We start from the raw sequence: 16,585 nt of genomic DNA, 5'->3' as shown, positions 1-16,585 counted from the left end.
ATCCCAGGGACGGGGGAGCCTGGTGAGCTGCCGTCTATGGGGTCGCACAGAGTCGGACACGACTGAAGTGACTTAGCAGCAGCAGCAGCAGAATATGAATATACTAATATATATCAATATTTGTGGAAAGTCATTTTTTTGTGATTGTGTAGTCCCAGCACCAAAGTAAAATATCTGAGCGAGATGCTTAGAAAACAAAGTTGAGTTTTGAGTACAGTTTCAGTTTTTGCTCACCATATAGATTTCTAGGGCTTCTTAGGTGGTAAAGAACCCACCTGCCAATGCAGGAGACATAAGAGATGCGGGTGTCATCCCTGGGTGTGGAAGATCCCCTGGAGGAGGGCATGGCAACCCACTCCAGCATTCTTTTTTTTTTTTTTAATTTATCTGTTTTTTAAATTGAAGGATAATTGCTTTACAGAATTTTGTTGATTTCTGCCAAACATCATACTCCAGCATTCTTGCCTGGAGAGTCCTATGGACAAAGGAGCCTGGTGGGCTACAGTCCATAGCGTCGAAAGGAGTCAGACACGACTGAAGCAACGTAGCACGCGTGCATAAACTTTTAGCTGTTTTGATAGCTTTTACAACAATTAATACCCTTAAAACTCATTTCCTCCTCTGGCCTTGCTTGCTGCTGCTGCTGATGCTAAGTCGCTTCAGTCGTGTCTGACTCTGTGCGACCCCATAGACAGAAGCCCGCCGGGCTCTGTGGTCCTTGGGATTCTCCAGGCAAGAACACTGGAGTGGGTTGCCATTTCCTTCTCCAGTGCATGAAAGTGAAAAGTGAAAGTGAAGTCGCTCAGTCGTGTCCGACTCTTAGTGACCCCATGGACTGCAGCCTCCCAGGCTCCTCCGTCCATGGGATTTTCCAGGCAAGAGGACCGGAGTGGGTTGCCATCGCCTTCTCCTCTGGCTTTGCCTAGACTCTCCTTTTCAATGTAACATATATGCAGAGTACATCATGAGAAACACTGGACTGGAAGAAACACAAGCTGGAATCAAGATTGCTGGGAGAAATATCAATAACCTCAGATATGCAGATGACACCACCCTTATGGCAGAAAGTGAAGAGGAACTCAAAAGCCTCTTGATGAAAGTGAAAGTGGAGAGTGAAAAAGTTGGCTTAAAGCTCAACATTCAGAAAACAAAGATCATGGCATCCGGTACCATCACTTCATGGGAAATAGATGGGGAAACAGTGGAAACAGTGTCAGACTTTATTTTTCTGGGCTCCAAAATCACTGCAGATGGTGACTGCAGCCATGAAATTAAAAGATGCTTACTCCTTGGAAGGAAAGTTATGACCAACCTAGATAGCATATTCAAAAGCAGAGACATTACTTTGCCAACAAAGGTTCATCTAGTCAAGGCTATGGTTTTTCCTGTGGTCATGTATGGATGTGAGAGTTGGACTGTGAAGAAGGCTGAGTGCTGAAGAATTGATGTTTTTGAACTGTGGTGTTGGAGAAGACTCTTGAGAGTCCCTTGGACTGCAAGGAGATCCAACCAGTCCATTCTGAAGGAGATCGGCCCTGGGATTTCTTTGGAAGGAATGATGCTGAAGCTGAAACTCCAGTACTTTGGCCACCTCACGAGAAGAGTTGACTCATTGGAAAAGACTCTGATGCTGGGAGGGATTGGGGGCAAGAGGAGAAGGGGACGACAGAAGATGAGATGGCTGGATGGCATCACTGACTCGATGCATGTGAGTCTGAGTGAACTCTGGGAGTTGGTGATGGACAGGGAGGCCTGGCGTGCTGCGATTCATGGGGTCTCAAAGAGTCGGACATGACTGAGCCACTGATCTGATCTGATCTGATGGATTACCTTCAGAGAAGGCAATGGCAACCCACTCCAGTACTCTTGCCTGGAAAATCCCATGGACGGAGGAGCCTGGAAGGCTGAAGTCCATGGGGTAGCTAAGAGTCGTACATGACTGAGTGACTTCACTTTCACTTTTCACTTTCATGCATTGGAGAAGGAAATGGCAACCCACTCCACTGTTCTTGCCTGGAGAATCCCAGGGATGGCGGAGCCTGGTGAGCTGCTGGGGTCGCCTAGAGTCAGACACGACTGAAGCAACTTAGTAGTAGTAGTAGTATGGATTACCTTGACTTAGTTTAATGACAGCCATTTGGAATACTTGGAGGTAAAAAGAATAGCAACCCTATCTTTTACTAGGGAACTCAAGACAGAAAATCATAGAAATATAAGGATAAGTAAAATAAATTCTATTAAATGTTATAAAAGCATAGCTGAGTGCATACAGAGGAAGATCTGGATTTGGGAAAATCTGGGAAAGTTTCCTGGAGGTTGTATCTTTTCAGACTTTTCTTTAAGGAAGGTTTGACCTGGATGGGAGTGGACATGTGAGGGACAATTTTAAGTGGAAGATATAGTGAAAGTAAAGTTTCAGAAATGGAAAAGTAAAGGCTGTGAGTGGAGAATTATAACAGCTTCTATAGTTTATAAAGGAGATATAGGGAGGAAAAATGGAAAAGTGAACTGAAGATCATATTGAGAAGAGTTTTAAATACAAAAACAGGATGAATTTATTCTATAGTCTTCAAGGAGTAATTGATCATCTCTGAGAGAATTATCAACGTGATGTCTTCACTTCAGTGCAAGTCAAGGTGTTTTGGAAGGAGAGTTGGAAAAGAAAGTTTCTGATCAGTTTCTCCCTCTGTTTTTAAGTTTATTGCCTTATGTATTGCATCCTCTTGTGGCCAAGGCATGCATCGCAAGCAAAGTTAACATGATCACTGCAAGCTACATCACCCCAGCGATAAAAGAATTAGAAAAGAGGTAAGTGTCAGTCAGTTTTCAGCAGCTCCATGGAATTTTAAAATTTTTCTATCCAAAGTTTCCTTCTTTCTCTTTCTACCTCTTTTAGTGTGGAAGATGCTGGCATCACAGTCATTGGTGAATTGGGATTGGACCCTGGTCTTGATCATATGTTGGCAATGGAAACAATAGATAAGGCCAAAGAAGTGGGAGCCACGGTGAGCCCAACTGACATCCAAAGTTCCATTTAGGAAATTATTAAGAGGTCTAGATTTTTGTGTATGGAAATAATTTTTCTACAATTTTGATTAAAGAAACTGCTATATTTTTTAAAGATTATATTCCACTTATAATTATTATAAAATGTTGGCTATGTTCCCTCTGTTGTACAATATTTCCTTATAGCTTTTTTTTTTTCAGGCACTTTCAAGATCATAGTTTATTACTTCAGATAAAAAGATAGTATACATATTAGGGAATCCCTTAAAACTCAACTCTAGAGTTATACACCATCTAGTACTTTTGCACTGAGTATTAACCAAAAAAAAAAAAAATCTCTAAACCCCTGAAAACCCCACTAGTAATATGAACTATGATAATAAAAAATTTGACATTTAATTTGTTCAATATATAGTATTTACATTATGAAACCAATGGTGATCCAATAAACAGTGCTATGCATTATTTATGTGTAATAGTTTGTACCTCTTAATACCCTGCCCCTCTACTGCACCTCCCCACTTCCCTTTCCCCACTGGTAACCACTGGTTGGTTCTCTTTTATCTGTGACTCCGCTGCTTTTTTGTTATATTTGCTTATTTTTTTAGATTCCACATATAAGTGATATCATGCAGTCTTTCTCCATCTGCTTATTTCACTTAGCATCATACCCTACAAGTCCATCCATGTTGTTGCAAATGGCAAGATTTAATTGTTTTTATCACTGAGTAGTATTCCATTGTATACATATACCCCATCTTCTTTATCCATTCATCTGCTGATGGACACTTAGGTGCTTCTGTATCTTGGCAACTATAAATAATGCTGTGATGAACATTAGGATGCATGCATCTTTTTAAATTAGTATTTTTTTCAGATATACACCCAGGAGTGATACATATGGTATGTAATATGGTAATTCTATTTTTAGTTTTTTGAGAAATATCCATGCTGTTTTCCACAGCAGCTGTTCCAATATACTTTCCCACCAATAGTGTATACGGTTCCCTTTTCTTCACATCCTCTCCAGCATTTGTTATTTCTGTTCTTATTGATGATAGTTACTCTGACATGTGTGAGGTGATATTTCTGATTGTGATTTAATTTGCATTTTCCTGATGATTAGCAATGTTGAGCATCTTTCCATGTGCCTGTTGGCCATCTGCATTTCCTCTTTGGAAAAATGCCTGTTCAGGCCTTCTGCCCATTTTTAAATCAGGTTGTTTGTTTTTTTTGATGTTAGGTTGAATGAGCTGTTTATATATTTTAAGTATTAACGTGTTATTAGTCATATCATTTACAAATACTTTCTCCCATGCAGTAGGTTGTCATTTGTTTTGTCAATGGTTTTCTCTACTGTGCAAAAGCTTTAAACTTTAATTAGGTCTCATTTGTTTATTTTTACTTTTATTTCCTTTGCACTGGCAGATGGGTCCAAATATATATATATATATATCTAATTTGTGTCAAAGAGTGTTCTGCCTGTGTTTCCTTTAGGAGTTTCATGGTTTCTGGTTTCACACTTGGGTCTTTAGTCTATTTTGAAAAAAAGCTGCTGCATTCTAACTCATACTGTGACTAGAAATTTCAAGTATAATTTTGAAACTGCAGAAATATTTGTGTGGTTAAAAACAGTCCAAGTCTTAGCATAAATTTTTAGAGAAATAGATGCTACTATAATATTTTGGTTTGATAAAAGACTTAGACTGCTACTTCATCCAAAATAGACTAGAGACCTAAGTGTAAGACCAGAAACCATGAAACTTCTAAAGGAAAACATCAGCAGAATACTCTTTGACATAAATTACAGCAAAAAATATTTTGTTTTTTGATCTTTAGACTGCTTTGAAAATTCTGTAGTATGGTTTGACTTTTAAAAGTGAGAAAAATTCTTTATAATATTATCAATCTGTTGGTATATAAAGTATCTTTTATACATAAGAAGGAGCTATTGGACATAAAGTGTGATGAGTCAGATTATATATAACCTAAAATAGATTATAATCAAATAAAAATTCTAATTAATTAAACTGTATCATATAATTAACCATATTTTATATTAACATATGAATCAGCATGAATAATTATGCACACATAACCAAATTATAATCAAATATATAATTTGAATTAAAAGGAGGCAATGATCAAGCAGAATTGAACTAACAGTTGGAGTTTTAATAGAGCAAAATGATAGTCACAGTATCTAGAGGATTAAAAATATATATATATATAAATATAATGGACTTAAGTGATGTTTGGCTTTAAGGATGTATTTTTGAAAGCCTTTGTAACTTTAAGAAAGGAGAAACTCTAACAAGTTTACTTTATTTGTGTCATTGTACTTAATTATTTGGATAGATTATTCTATCTTATTGCTGATTCTTTATTTTACAGATTGAATCTTATGTTTCCTACTGCGGTGGCCTTCCAGCTCCTGAATGTTCAGACAATCCTTTGAGATACAAATTTAGCTGGAGTCCAGTGGGAGTTCTGATGAACATAATGCAGCCCGCTACCTACCTGCTCAATGGAAAGGTGAGGGAGGGTCATAAAGCTTTAGAGAGATAAACCCAAAATAACTGCCTAAAAAATCCAAAATCCTTTTCGCTGATTCCAAGGCCCTTCAGTGCTGGCTGTGCTGCTTGTCCTCCTTTCCTCCTTCTGCAGTGTTTCCCGGCGTGTATTTTCTGTTCTTTTCAGTGTGCTCTCCCCACCATCCCCAGCAAAGCTCATTCTTTCCTCTGCCTTCTTGCAAGTTGTTTCTGCAGTTTAAACACTCGGCTTCTCTGCCTGTGTATCTGCTGGTCATCTTGCAGTTTATTTCAGCATGACAAATGTTTACTGAGTCCCTGTTATGTGCTAGACTTGGGCCAAGGCACTAAAGGTTATCATGCTGAATGAAGTTCCTGATCTCAGAGAACTCATGACTGGAATGGGGTGGCTCTTGGGATGGAGAATTTGGTGGGTGAGGGAAAGAAACTAACATTTCTTTCCCAGCTACTGTGTGGCAGAATGTAAGAGCTCTCTGAGTTTAGTATTGTTTTCATCATTTTACTATAAGGAAACTGTGGCTCAAAGAGAATGTTCACAGCCATTTAGCTGGGATTCAAATCCAGGTCTAAGCCTTTTTACACTCTCTTTTACCAGATAGCTTCATGGCAGGAAAGGCAGACACTGGAAAAATTGGTATAATTCAATGATAAAAGTTCCAAAGTATGCTAACATGTCACAGTGATGCAGATGAAAGAGGAATTGACTTGATTTTGGTGAGGAGGTTGGGGAGAGGAAAATTAGCAGGAAGAGACATACTCAGCTTTGAGGGTTAAGAAGGTGCCAGCCTGGCAGAGACACTGCCACTCATGACTGTGCTGAGTGTCAATTTCATCCAATTCTTACAACAACACTATAAGGTTACCTTTTCATACTGTTCATGGGGTTCTCAAGGCAAGAATACTGAAGTGGCTTAAATACTGAATACTGAAGTTGGCTTAAAGCTCAACATTCAGAAAACTAAGATCATGGCATCCGGTCCCATCACTTAATGCAAATAGATGGGGAAACAGTGGAAACAGTGGCAGACTTTATTTTTTGGGGCTCCAAAATCACCGTAGATGGTGACTGCAGCCATGAAATTAATAGACGCTTACTCCTTGGAAGGAAAGTTATGACCAACCTAGACTGCATATTACAAAGCAGAAACATTACTTTTTCAACACAGGTCTGTCTAGTCAAGGGTGTGGTTTTTCCAGTAGTCACATATGGATGTGAGAGTTGGACTATAAAGAAAGCTGAGCGCCAAAGAATTGATGCTTTTGAACTGTGGTGTTGGAGAAGACTCTTGAGAGTCCCTTGGACTGCAAGGAGATCCAACCAGTCCATCCTAAAGGAAATCAGTCCTGAGTGTTCATTGGAAGGATTGGTGTTGAAGTTGAAACTCCAATATTCTGGCCACCTGATGCAAAGAGCTGACTCATTTGAAAAGACCCTGATGTTGGGAAAGATTGAAGGCAGGAGGAGAGGGAATGACAAAGGATGAGATGGTTAGATGTTATCACTGACTCAATGGACATGAGTTTGGGTAAACTGCTGGAGTTGGTGATGGACAGGAAGGCCTGGCGTGCTGCAGTTCATGGGGTTGCAAACAGTTGGACACAACTGAGCGACTGAACTGATGAGGTTTCCAAGATAGAAACAAGCATAAGAAGTGCTAACTCAGCCTCAGTTAGAGATGGCAGTTGGCATTAGTGAAAGTTGCTCAGTTGTGTCCAACTCTTTGTGACCCCATGGACTGTAGCCTGGCACGGACTGTAGCTTCCCAGGCTCCTCTGTCCATGGAGCTCTCCAGGCCAGAATGCTGGAGTGGGTAGCTATTCTCTTCTCCAGGGGATCTTCCCAACCCAGGGATCGAACCCAGGTCTCCTGCATTGCAACCAGATTCTTTACCATCTGAGCCACCAGGGATTGCCAGTGTCCAAATCACATTGATCTGCTTTGATACTTTATGCTCTTGACTGTAAGGAAAGACTCACAGTTGGGAACAAATATAACTGGACCAAGGGTTCCTCTTTATGTTTTTTGCCCCAAGCACCTCACTCACCTCATGCTAGTCCTACCTCTACAGGGAGTGATAAATTATGTGATCAGATGTGGGTCTTAAAAAAGATTATTCTGGCAGCAGTATTATAAGTTCTCAGTGTATCTGTGATCTAAATGTATTTTGTGTGAAAAAAGTAAATTGAAAGAATTTCTTAGGGTGAATGTTATTATCAACCACTAGGTTCTGTACCTATGATGAGTGTGGCTCCCAGCCTTGCCTACAAACTGGAATTGCCAAGGCACTTTAAAAATACAGATGTCTGGGCTACATTCCCCAGAGATTCTGATTTGCCTGGGCTTGAGGATCTTTAAAAACCTCCCAAATGATTCAGCTAATGTGCAGCTGAAATTGAGGTGAACTGATTTAATGACCAGAGGACCAGAGCTAACTTAAAACATAACAGAGCAAGCAGGACACTTTATGTTGATTCTGGAAAGACACATTCACATGTTTCAGGATATGAAACAGGATCCCTAGGTTCTGGTCCAAGTGCTGATATTCCTAAGTGTCACCAAAGACCATGCAGTTGTAAAGGTCAACTGGGCATCAGTGTCCTGATGGTGGGCACTAAGTTTCCATCTAGTTCTTCAGGTCTACAAATCATGAAGGTTTGGGCCCCAGTCTGAGGTTCTACCAGGCACACAATCCTTTTCTACAACACTGCCGATCTCCTGTTGTATGTCAACAGCCCCTTCTACCTGCTGCTGTGTGGATCAGAGACTGACCCACGCTTGGTATAAACTTACATATGAATGCAAGAAGAATTCTTGCTACAGTCATGCAAAATGCTTATTCTCAGGAAGCCATATGAAGATTATATGGCCAGATAAAGATTATAGCAAGGAGGTCAGTGGAGAGCAATATGTGCAACAGAAAGAGCAGGGAGCCTGATGCCACGGGGCCTGGCATGGTGCTCTAGCTCTGCCATTTGCTGGCTGGTCAGTACTCAAGCCATCATTTCATCTCTCGGAGCTTTGGGTTCCCTGCCATAATCATACCAGCCTTTCAGGGTTCTTGCAGTCGGGCTCTGTGAGGTCATATAGATTACACTCTGCTTAACAGCAGATTGTCAGGCATGTCTTAAGTCCCCAGCAAATATTAGCTGCATAAAGACATAAATGGTGATGAGAACTCAGGGAAAGCAAGAAGTTGTTTTCAGGCAGTAGAAGTTGTATTTGTTGAATTTGAAGTTTTTCCCTTTCATCCTGAACTCCTTGTGTAAAAGAGGAGTGCTTTTTGCATCTCCCTGACATTGTGGAGGACACCAAGAGAAAACACGATGCCTTTCTTTTCTTTGCTAAAATGATACTTTTCTCAAGGTCTCCTCTTGTGACTGCAGCTTGTCCTGACCACTCCAGCCCCTGTTAGCTATTCTCTTGTCTGAACTCCCACACTTTGATTGTCTGTGTCTAAGAACTTTCCGGATGCTGTATTATTCACTCAGCAATTCAAGTGCATCAGTCTATCTCCTAACCTGGATTGTTAGACTTCTCAAAGCCTCTCTTGTCCCTCCATCCTCTCTGTCACCATCACCTTTTGCCATGGAGCAGGCCTTACATAATTTACAGAATCATCACGGCAGAGTCAGGTGGCTTCTCTGGCTTCTGCTTGAAATCAAAACCTTAAACTTTTCCAGCAACTCAGGCAGCAGCCTAGGATTTAGGATGTTTCTCACTGGAAATTACCACAAGGATGTAGGACCATGAGCTCTATTACCAGTACTATTGTTCACTTCTAACTTCTAATCCTGTTTCCAACACATCTGATTTCCTTGCACACGTTTGGAGACAGTGATTGTGTCTTCTCTGATTTGTCTTCTCTCCATGGGTGGTGGAACATTGATGGCATCTGGTGGTGACATGGCAGACCTTTGCCACCATCTCCTTCAGCCTCCTCTCCAAGTCACTCACAAGCAAAACACATACTATAAGTAAGGATTGGGTTTGTTCTGCAAGCTTCGAGATGGGTTTGTTCTGCAAGCTTCGAGATGGGTTTTCTGCCTCTTTTTCCTTTGCCTGCCACTCTCTTGACTTCAGCACCCAGCCTCCCCATTGTAGTTGCTGCTCTCCACTGCCTGCAGCCACTCTTAATGCAATTTTCAGGTGCATCACCAGTGGCATGATCAGGAATGCTGTACCTGGTTCATCAATATCCTTCTCAAAACACTGATCCACAAATGAGCACCATTAAGGGGACAGTATGGTATAGTAACCCACTCCAGTGTTCTTGCCTGGAGAATCCCAGGGACAGGGGAGCCTGATGGGCTGCTGTCTATGGGGTCGCACAGAGTCGGCCATGACTGAAGCAACTTAGCAGCAGCAGCAGCAGCACGGTATAGTAGGGGTATAGAATCCCTATAGAATCCCTCAGTGGTAAAGAATCCATCTGCCAGTGTAGGACATATGGATTTAATCCCTGGGTCGGGAAGATGCCCTGGAGAAGGAAATGGAAACCTTTCTACTCCACTTTCTTGTCTGGAGAATTCCATGGACAAAGGATCCTGGTGGGCTATAGCCCATTAGGTCACAAAAGAGATGGACACAATTTAGTGACTAAATAACAGCAACAAATGGTATAGTAGAAAGAACACAGATGTTGGATTCAAATACTTCAGTTTAGTTCAGTTGCTCAGTCATATCCAACTCTTTGCAACCCCATGGACTGCAGCACGCCAGGCTTCACTGTCCATCACCAACTCCTGAAGTTTATCCAAACTCATGCCCATCGAGTCAGTAATGCCATCCAACCATCTCAGCCTTTGCCATCCCATTCTCCTTCTGCCTTCAATCTTTCCCAGCATCAGAGTCTTTTCCAATGAGTCAGTTCTTCACATCAGGTGGTCAAAGGATTGGAGTTTCAGCTTCAGCATCAGTCCTTCCAATGAACACCCAGGACTGATCTCCTTTAGGATGGACTGGTTGGATCTCCTTGCAGTCCAAGGGACTCTCAAGAGTCTTCTCCAACACCACAACTCAAAAGCATCAGTTTTTCAGCACTCACCTTTCTTTGTGTCCAACTGTCACATACATACATGAGTATGGAAAAAACCATAGCTTTGACTAGATGGACCTTTGTTGGTAAAGTACTGTCTCTGCTTTTTAATAATGCTAAGTTGGTCATAGGTTTTCTTCCAAGCAACAAGCATCTTTTAATTTCATGGCTGCAGTCACCATCTGCAGTGATTTTGGAGCCCCCCCCCAAATAAAGTCTGTCACTTTTTCCATTGTTTCCCCATCTATTTGCCATGAAGTGATGGGACCGGATGCCATGATCTTAGTTTTTTGAATGTTGAGTTTTAAGTCAGCTTTTTCACTCTCCTCTTTCACTTTCATTGAGAGACTCTGGTTCATCTTTGCTTTCTGCCATAAGGGTGGTGTCATCTGCATATCTGAGGTTATTGATACTTCTCCTGGCAATCTTGATTCCAGTTTGTGTTTCATCCAGCCTGGCATTTCACATGATGATCTCTGCATATAAGTTAAATAAGCAAGGTGACAATATAACCATTGATGTACTCCTTTCCAGATTTGGAACCAGTCTGTTGTTCCATGTCCAGTTCTAACTGTTGCTTTCTGACCTTCATACAGATTTCTCAGGAGGGAGGTCAGGTAGTCTTGTATTCCCATCTCTTTAAAAATTTTCCAGTTTGTTTTGACCTACACAGTCAAAGGCTTTGGCATAGTCAATAAAGCAGATGTTTTTCTGGAATTCTCTCGGTTTTTCAATGATCCAACAAATGTTTGCAGTTTGATCTCTGGTTTCTCTGCCTTTTCTAAATCCAGCTTGGACATCTGGAAGTTCACAGTTCAAGTACTATTGAAGCCTAGCTTGGAGAATTTTGAGCATTACTTTGCTAGCATGTTAGATCAGTGCAGTTGTGCAGTAGTTTGAACATTCTTTGGCATTGCCTTTCTTTGGGATTAGAATGAAAACTGATCTTTTCCAATCCTGTGGTCACTGCTGAGTTTCCAGATTTGGTTGCATATTGAGTGTAGCACTTTCACAGCATCATGTTTTAGGATTTGAAATAGCTCAACTGGAATGCCATGACCTCCACTAGCTTTGTTCGTAGTGATGCTTCCTAAGGCCCACTTGACTTTGTATTCCAGGATGTCTGGCTCTAGATGAGTGATCACACCATCATGCTTGTCTGGGTCATGAAGATCTTTTTTGTATAGTTCTTCTGTGTATTCTTGCCACCTCTTTTTAATATCTTCTACTTCTGTTAGGTCCCTACCATTTCTGTCCTTTATTGTGCCCATCTTTGCATGAAATGAAATTCAAATAGACCTGTGTTTAAATCTGCCTCTGAGTGACTGTCTCAGCCTCAGTTTTTACCTCTGAAAAATGGGTTATTGTGTGGATTAAAGGTTATGTATATAAGGCACCTGGCACACAGTGGGCCCTGCATAAATGCTTGTCTGTGTACTGCTCGTGTTAAATGTATTGTTGGTTTAGCAGTCAAGCTTATTGTCAGTGGTCCTCTGTGGCCTGGAGACATGTCAGTGTGGGTGACATGTGGGGAAGTCTTGCACTTAGAGCAGCCTACAGCAGCAGTGAGTAATGAGCCAGTGTCTCTGCTGGAAGTGGATCTTGGATGTAATTATTGTCGAGTCAGAAAAAAATTCATATTCTCTGCCAAATAGATAAGTATGTCTTTCTTTCTTGTCCAAGTCATACAGGACAGGGCTTCTGAATGAATCCCATGATAGGTCACTAGAAATACAACTCTGAATTGATACCAAATTACCCAGTAATGTTGGGGTCCAGTTGCTTCCATTTCAATCAATAAATGGATCATTACCATTCAGCTTATATTTCCTTATTTTCCTTATAAGGATCTCATAATGGTTTTAGGAACCAGCTGATTTATTTCTGACTAGTACAGTGCTGGAATATAGTGCTCTTTATTGACTTTTTCTTAAAAATCCCTAACCTTCAAACATGTAACCAAATTTTAGAATTGCCATAGGTTGTAGAAGAGAGACAGGTGAGAAGACTCTAAAAGTTAACATTTGCCTATTTATTAGACTTTAAAAAAAATTTAGAATCCTGATGGAAGAAGTTTGCTTTAAAGAAAAGTGCATTTGGGAAATGTTTACTGTGAAGTTCAGAAAAGTTTCACAAGAAAATTAAACTAAAAACATTCCTCACTTCCTTCTGATTCTCCCTCTTGGAATTTTTGATGGTGCTTGATGCTCTTTAAAGTGAGGCTTTAAAAAAAATTTTTTTTTAATAGCCATGCCTCATGGCATGTGGAATCTTAGTTCCCCAACCAGGGATCAAACCCTTGCCCCCTGAATTGGCAGAGCAGAGTCTTAACTACAGGACCACCAGGGAAGTCCCTAAAGTGAGCCTTTGACAGCAGAGACCCCACCAGGCCTGACTCTGAGGTCAGCACTGCCTTTCCTCCTGGGACTCCAGTTCTATATACATATGTTTCCATTTCCCCCTTCATACCAAGACACATGTCAAACTTTCCTATAGATAAACCCCATGAAGCATTAAGTTTAGCCAAAGGTTCCTTTGAGCAAATTCCCCAGACTCCATCCAAAGACCCATCGCCAGCTCCCTCGAAGTGTTGTTTTGTGAAGCTCTCAGACATGGTCAGATATTGTTTCCAGGGCTGGGAGCAGGACTGAGTCTAGTTCCACCAGGGTGCTCAGTTCTGACTGTACTCCTCCAGAATGTTTTCCATGACCTCAGGGATGATCATCTGCCTCACAAGTTGAAAGAAGAATTTAGCCCCTTATTCAAGATGAAAGGGAAAAAAAATCCTTCACTGCATCTTGATTGTGTATGATGCAGGGAGAGGTGTAGGAAAGGGGATTCCTGAGACACCAGAAGAGCTTGGGATCCGTGTTGTGATTTCTCACCAGCAGTAAGATCAGGAGGTAGCATTTTTATTTATTTATTTAGTCATTCATTTATTTTCTTTGGAGTCTCACTGTGTGTTCGTTGCATTGTCCTTGTGAGAGGGCGTCTCCCCGACTCCCTCTCCCGACATCCACAGGCTGGTTGACTGGTCTAGGCTGTGAGTGTCTTATTGCTGCTCTAGTGCTGCTCCCCAGTCTTGGTGGACATTAAGTAAAGGTTTGTTCAGTGAAGAAAGCAGTGCATGGAGGCAGGAGCTGAGTCTTATTCATCACTGTCCTATTCCCAGGTGCCATCCTGGCACACACACAGCAGGTGCTCTGTAAATGCCAGGTGTGAATGGATGTGAATGGCACCTGACGTAGCATTCAAGACAGGGGATGGGAGTGAAGAGAAAGAACAGAGCGAGAATGTGGCCATTTCTATGTGAACACAGAAGGCACCTTGAGTATCTGTTCTTATAGTGTGTTGCCTATTTAAAAACAGAACTCTAGGGGACATAATTCAGTGTCATCTTATCCAGGGGCTAGGGGAAATCAGAAACAAGATCTTAGTAAAAAGTGAAATGCTTTAAGTCAGATTTTAAAGCTTGGGAGAACAATGGCCTTGTGAACTAAGCTATTAGTGGAACAGGTTGAGCTTGGGATGTTGACCAGGGTGAGTGTTAGTTCCTCAGTCGTGTCTGACTCTTTGCAATCCCATGGACTGTGTAACCCATAAGGCTCCTCTGTCCATTGGATTCTCCAGGCAAGAATACTGGAGTGGACTGCATGCCCTCCTCCAGGGGATCTTCCCAACCCAGGGATTGAACCCAGGTCTCTTGCATCCTTACCAACTGAGCCACCAGGGAAGCCATTAAAATATTTTTTCAAATCACCTATTGCTTTTTTTTTTTTTTTAGTAAAAGCTGATTTTTTTTTTTATATATATATGAAGGATGAAGATAAGTCCAAAGAGAGAATCCACTCTTTTAACTCCACACGTGATTTTTCAATGTTCCCAGGTTGTGAATGCTGTAGGAGGTGTCTCCTTTCTGGATTCAGTCACTCCCATGGATTATTTCCCTGGATTAAATTTGGAAGGTTATCCTAACAGAGACAGTACGAAGTATGCTGAGATTTATGGCATTCCATCTGCTCACACTTTATTACGAGGGACACTGAGGTACAAGGTAAGTGGCCCTATTTGAGATGAACAGGTTGCCCGTTTTGATGTAAGTAATGTAAGCATGTAATTTTTCTTTGTAATCAAAATAATTAAGATGATAAACCAGATTGGAGTCTGTTCTGAGAACTCTTTGGATTGAATATTTCAGAAGATAACACGGCTGGAGCAAAAATGGAGTTTTTGACTCATGAGAATTGTGGGGGAAGGTGAAGGGCCAGCTTCAGATGTACTCAGGTTTGGGGGTCCAGTGACCTCACGGGGACTTGGTTTCTCTCCACCTCTCAGCTCTTCCTTCAAGCTTTGGTTGTGTCCCCTGCCTCACAGAATGGCAGGATGGTAGCACGATCTTAGGTTCACATCCATTGAGGATGAAAAACGACATCTTCACAGTCAAAAATAGAGTTTTAATCTCATGGGCTCCTGAGATCAGTGCAAAAAAAGGTGCCAATCAGCTTTGGCCCCTGTTTTTCATACCCAGAGCTGATAATGTAGTCAGTGTCACCTTCCCCAAAGCAAATCGTAAATGTTTTTTAACCACAAAATAGAGTGTCGATACTAGGACCATAAATACAAATGTCCAGTGCACATTTTTGAATCACAGAATAGTTACAAGTGTGACCAGATTAAGACAACCAATATAATGGTTTCTTAGGGCTGTATAATGAATTACTATGAAAGTTTTAACAACAGAAATGTATCCTCTCAACAGAGTATGTGCAGGGTTTGTGTCTTCTGGAGGTTTCCAGGGAGAAACCTTCTCCTGCCACTCTCACCTGACTAGCAGTGATTGCGGGCAGTTCTTGGTGTTCTTTAACTTGTAGACGTATTGATCCCATCTCTGCCTCCATCTTCATATCATCTTCTCCTGCTTATGTCGCTGTGTCCTGTCCTCTTCTTGCCAGGACACCAGTCACTGTATTTAGGACCCACCCTAAATACTGAGATCCTTAACTAATTACATTTGCAAAGATTCACATGAGGTCTTTGAGGTCCTGAGTGGTCATGAATTATGACAGGTACATATTCAACCCTCTATTACTAGCATACCTAATATACATAGACCTCTAAAAATTAGGGATCTGATTTCAGATCTCACTACCCTATGAGATTTCCTGGTACCTGTGCTCTCATGAATGTGATTTCCTCACTGGGAACTAAATGAATTGTCGGTGATAACATCTTAAGTAGATAGAAGAACCATGGATGTTTCATAAGCCTTTAGGCACAGGACAAATACTAGTGGAAATTGAAGTCATGCCCTCCACAGATCTGGCAGATTCTTGATTCTGTTTTCTTCTTGTTCTAAGACGGTAAGTAGGAACTATTTTTTTCAGGGGATTCAGAAGTTAGGACTTTATGATCAGTTAGTCAGTTCAGTCAGCTCAGTCGCTCAGTCATGTCTGACTCTTTGTGACCCCATGAACTGCAGCACACAAGGCCTCCCTGTCCATCACCAACTCCCAGAGTTTACCCAAACTCATATCCATCCAGTCGGTGATGCCATCCAGCCATCTCATCCTCTGTCGTCTCCTTCACCTCCTGCCCCCAATCCCTCCCAACATCAGGGTCTTTTCCAAAGAGTCAACTCTTTGCATGAGGTGGCCAAAGTATTGGGTTTTGAGTTTCAACATCAGTCCTTCCAATGAACACCCAGGACTGATCTCCTTTAGAATGGACTGGTTGGATCTTCTTACAGTCCAAGGGACTCTCGAGTCTTCTCCAATACTACAGTTCAAAAGCATCAATTCTTCGGCACTCAGCTTTCTTCACAGTCCAACTCTCACATCCATACATGACCACTGGAAAAAACATAGCCTTGACTAGACAGACCTTTGTTGGCAAAGTAATGTCTCTGCTTTTCAATATGCTATCTAGGTCATAACTTTTCTTCCAAGGAGTAAGCATCTTTTAATTTCATGGCTGCAGTCACCATCTGCAGTG

The 16,585-nt window shown here is 41.4% G+C and overlaps 1 protein-coding gene across 2 annotated transcripts in view; it reads left to right on the top strand.

Moving 5' to 3' along the window:
• Positions 1 to 16,585, top strand: part of AASS (aminoadipate-semialdehyde synthase) — a 77,621-nt gene that overhangs the window by 50,302 nt on the left and 10,734 nt on the right. For both annotated transcript variants that reach the window (XM_010838073.1, XM_010838074.1), the window contains 4 exons: positions 2,698 to 2,808; positions 2,897 to 3,005; positions 5,401 to 5,541; positions 14,481 to 14,648. In XM_010838073.1, coding sequence (XP_010836375.1) covers positions 2,698 to 2,808; positions 2,897 to 3,005; positions 5,401 to 5,541; positions 14,481 to 14,648 — 529 coding nt within the window. The remainder of the gene's footprint in view (positions 1 to 2,697; positions 2,809 to 2,896; positions 3,006 to 5,400; positions 5,542 to 14,480; positions 14,649 to 16,585) is intronic.

This window comes from Bison bison, unplaced genomic scaffold (genome assembly GCF_000754665.1).
Source record: "Bison bison bison isolate TAMUID 2011002044 unplaced genomic scaffold, Bison_UMD1.0 scf7180017864089, whole genome shotgun sequence".
In the NCBI taxonomy this organism is placed as follows: Eukaryota; Metazoa; Chordata; class Mammalia; order Artiodactyla; family Bovidae; genus Bison; species Bison bison.
Note: the sequence above shows the minus strand (reverse complement) of the source record. Positions and strands in the feature narration are given on the sequence as shown.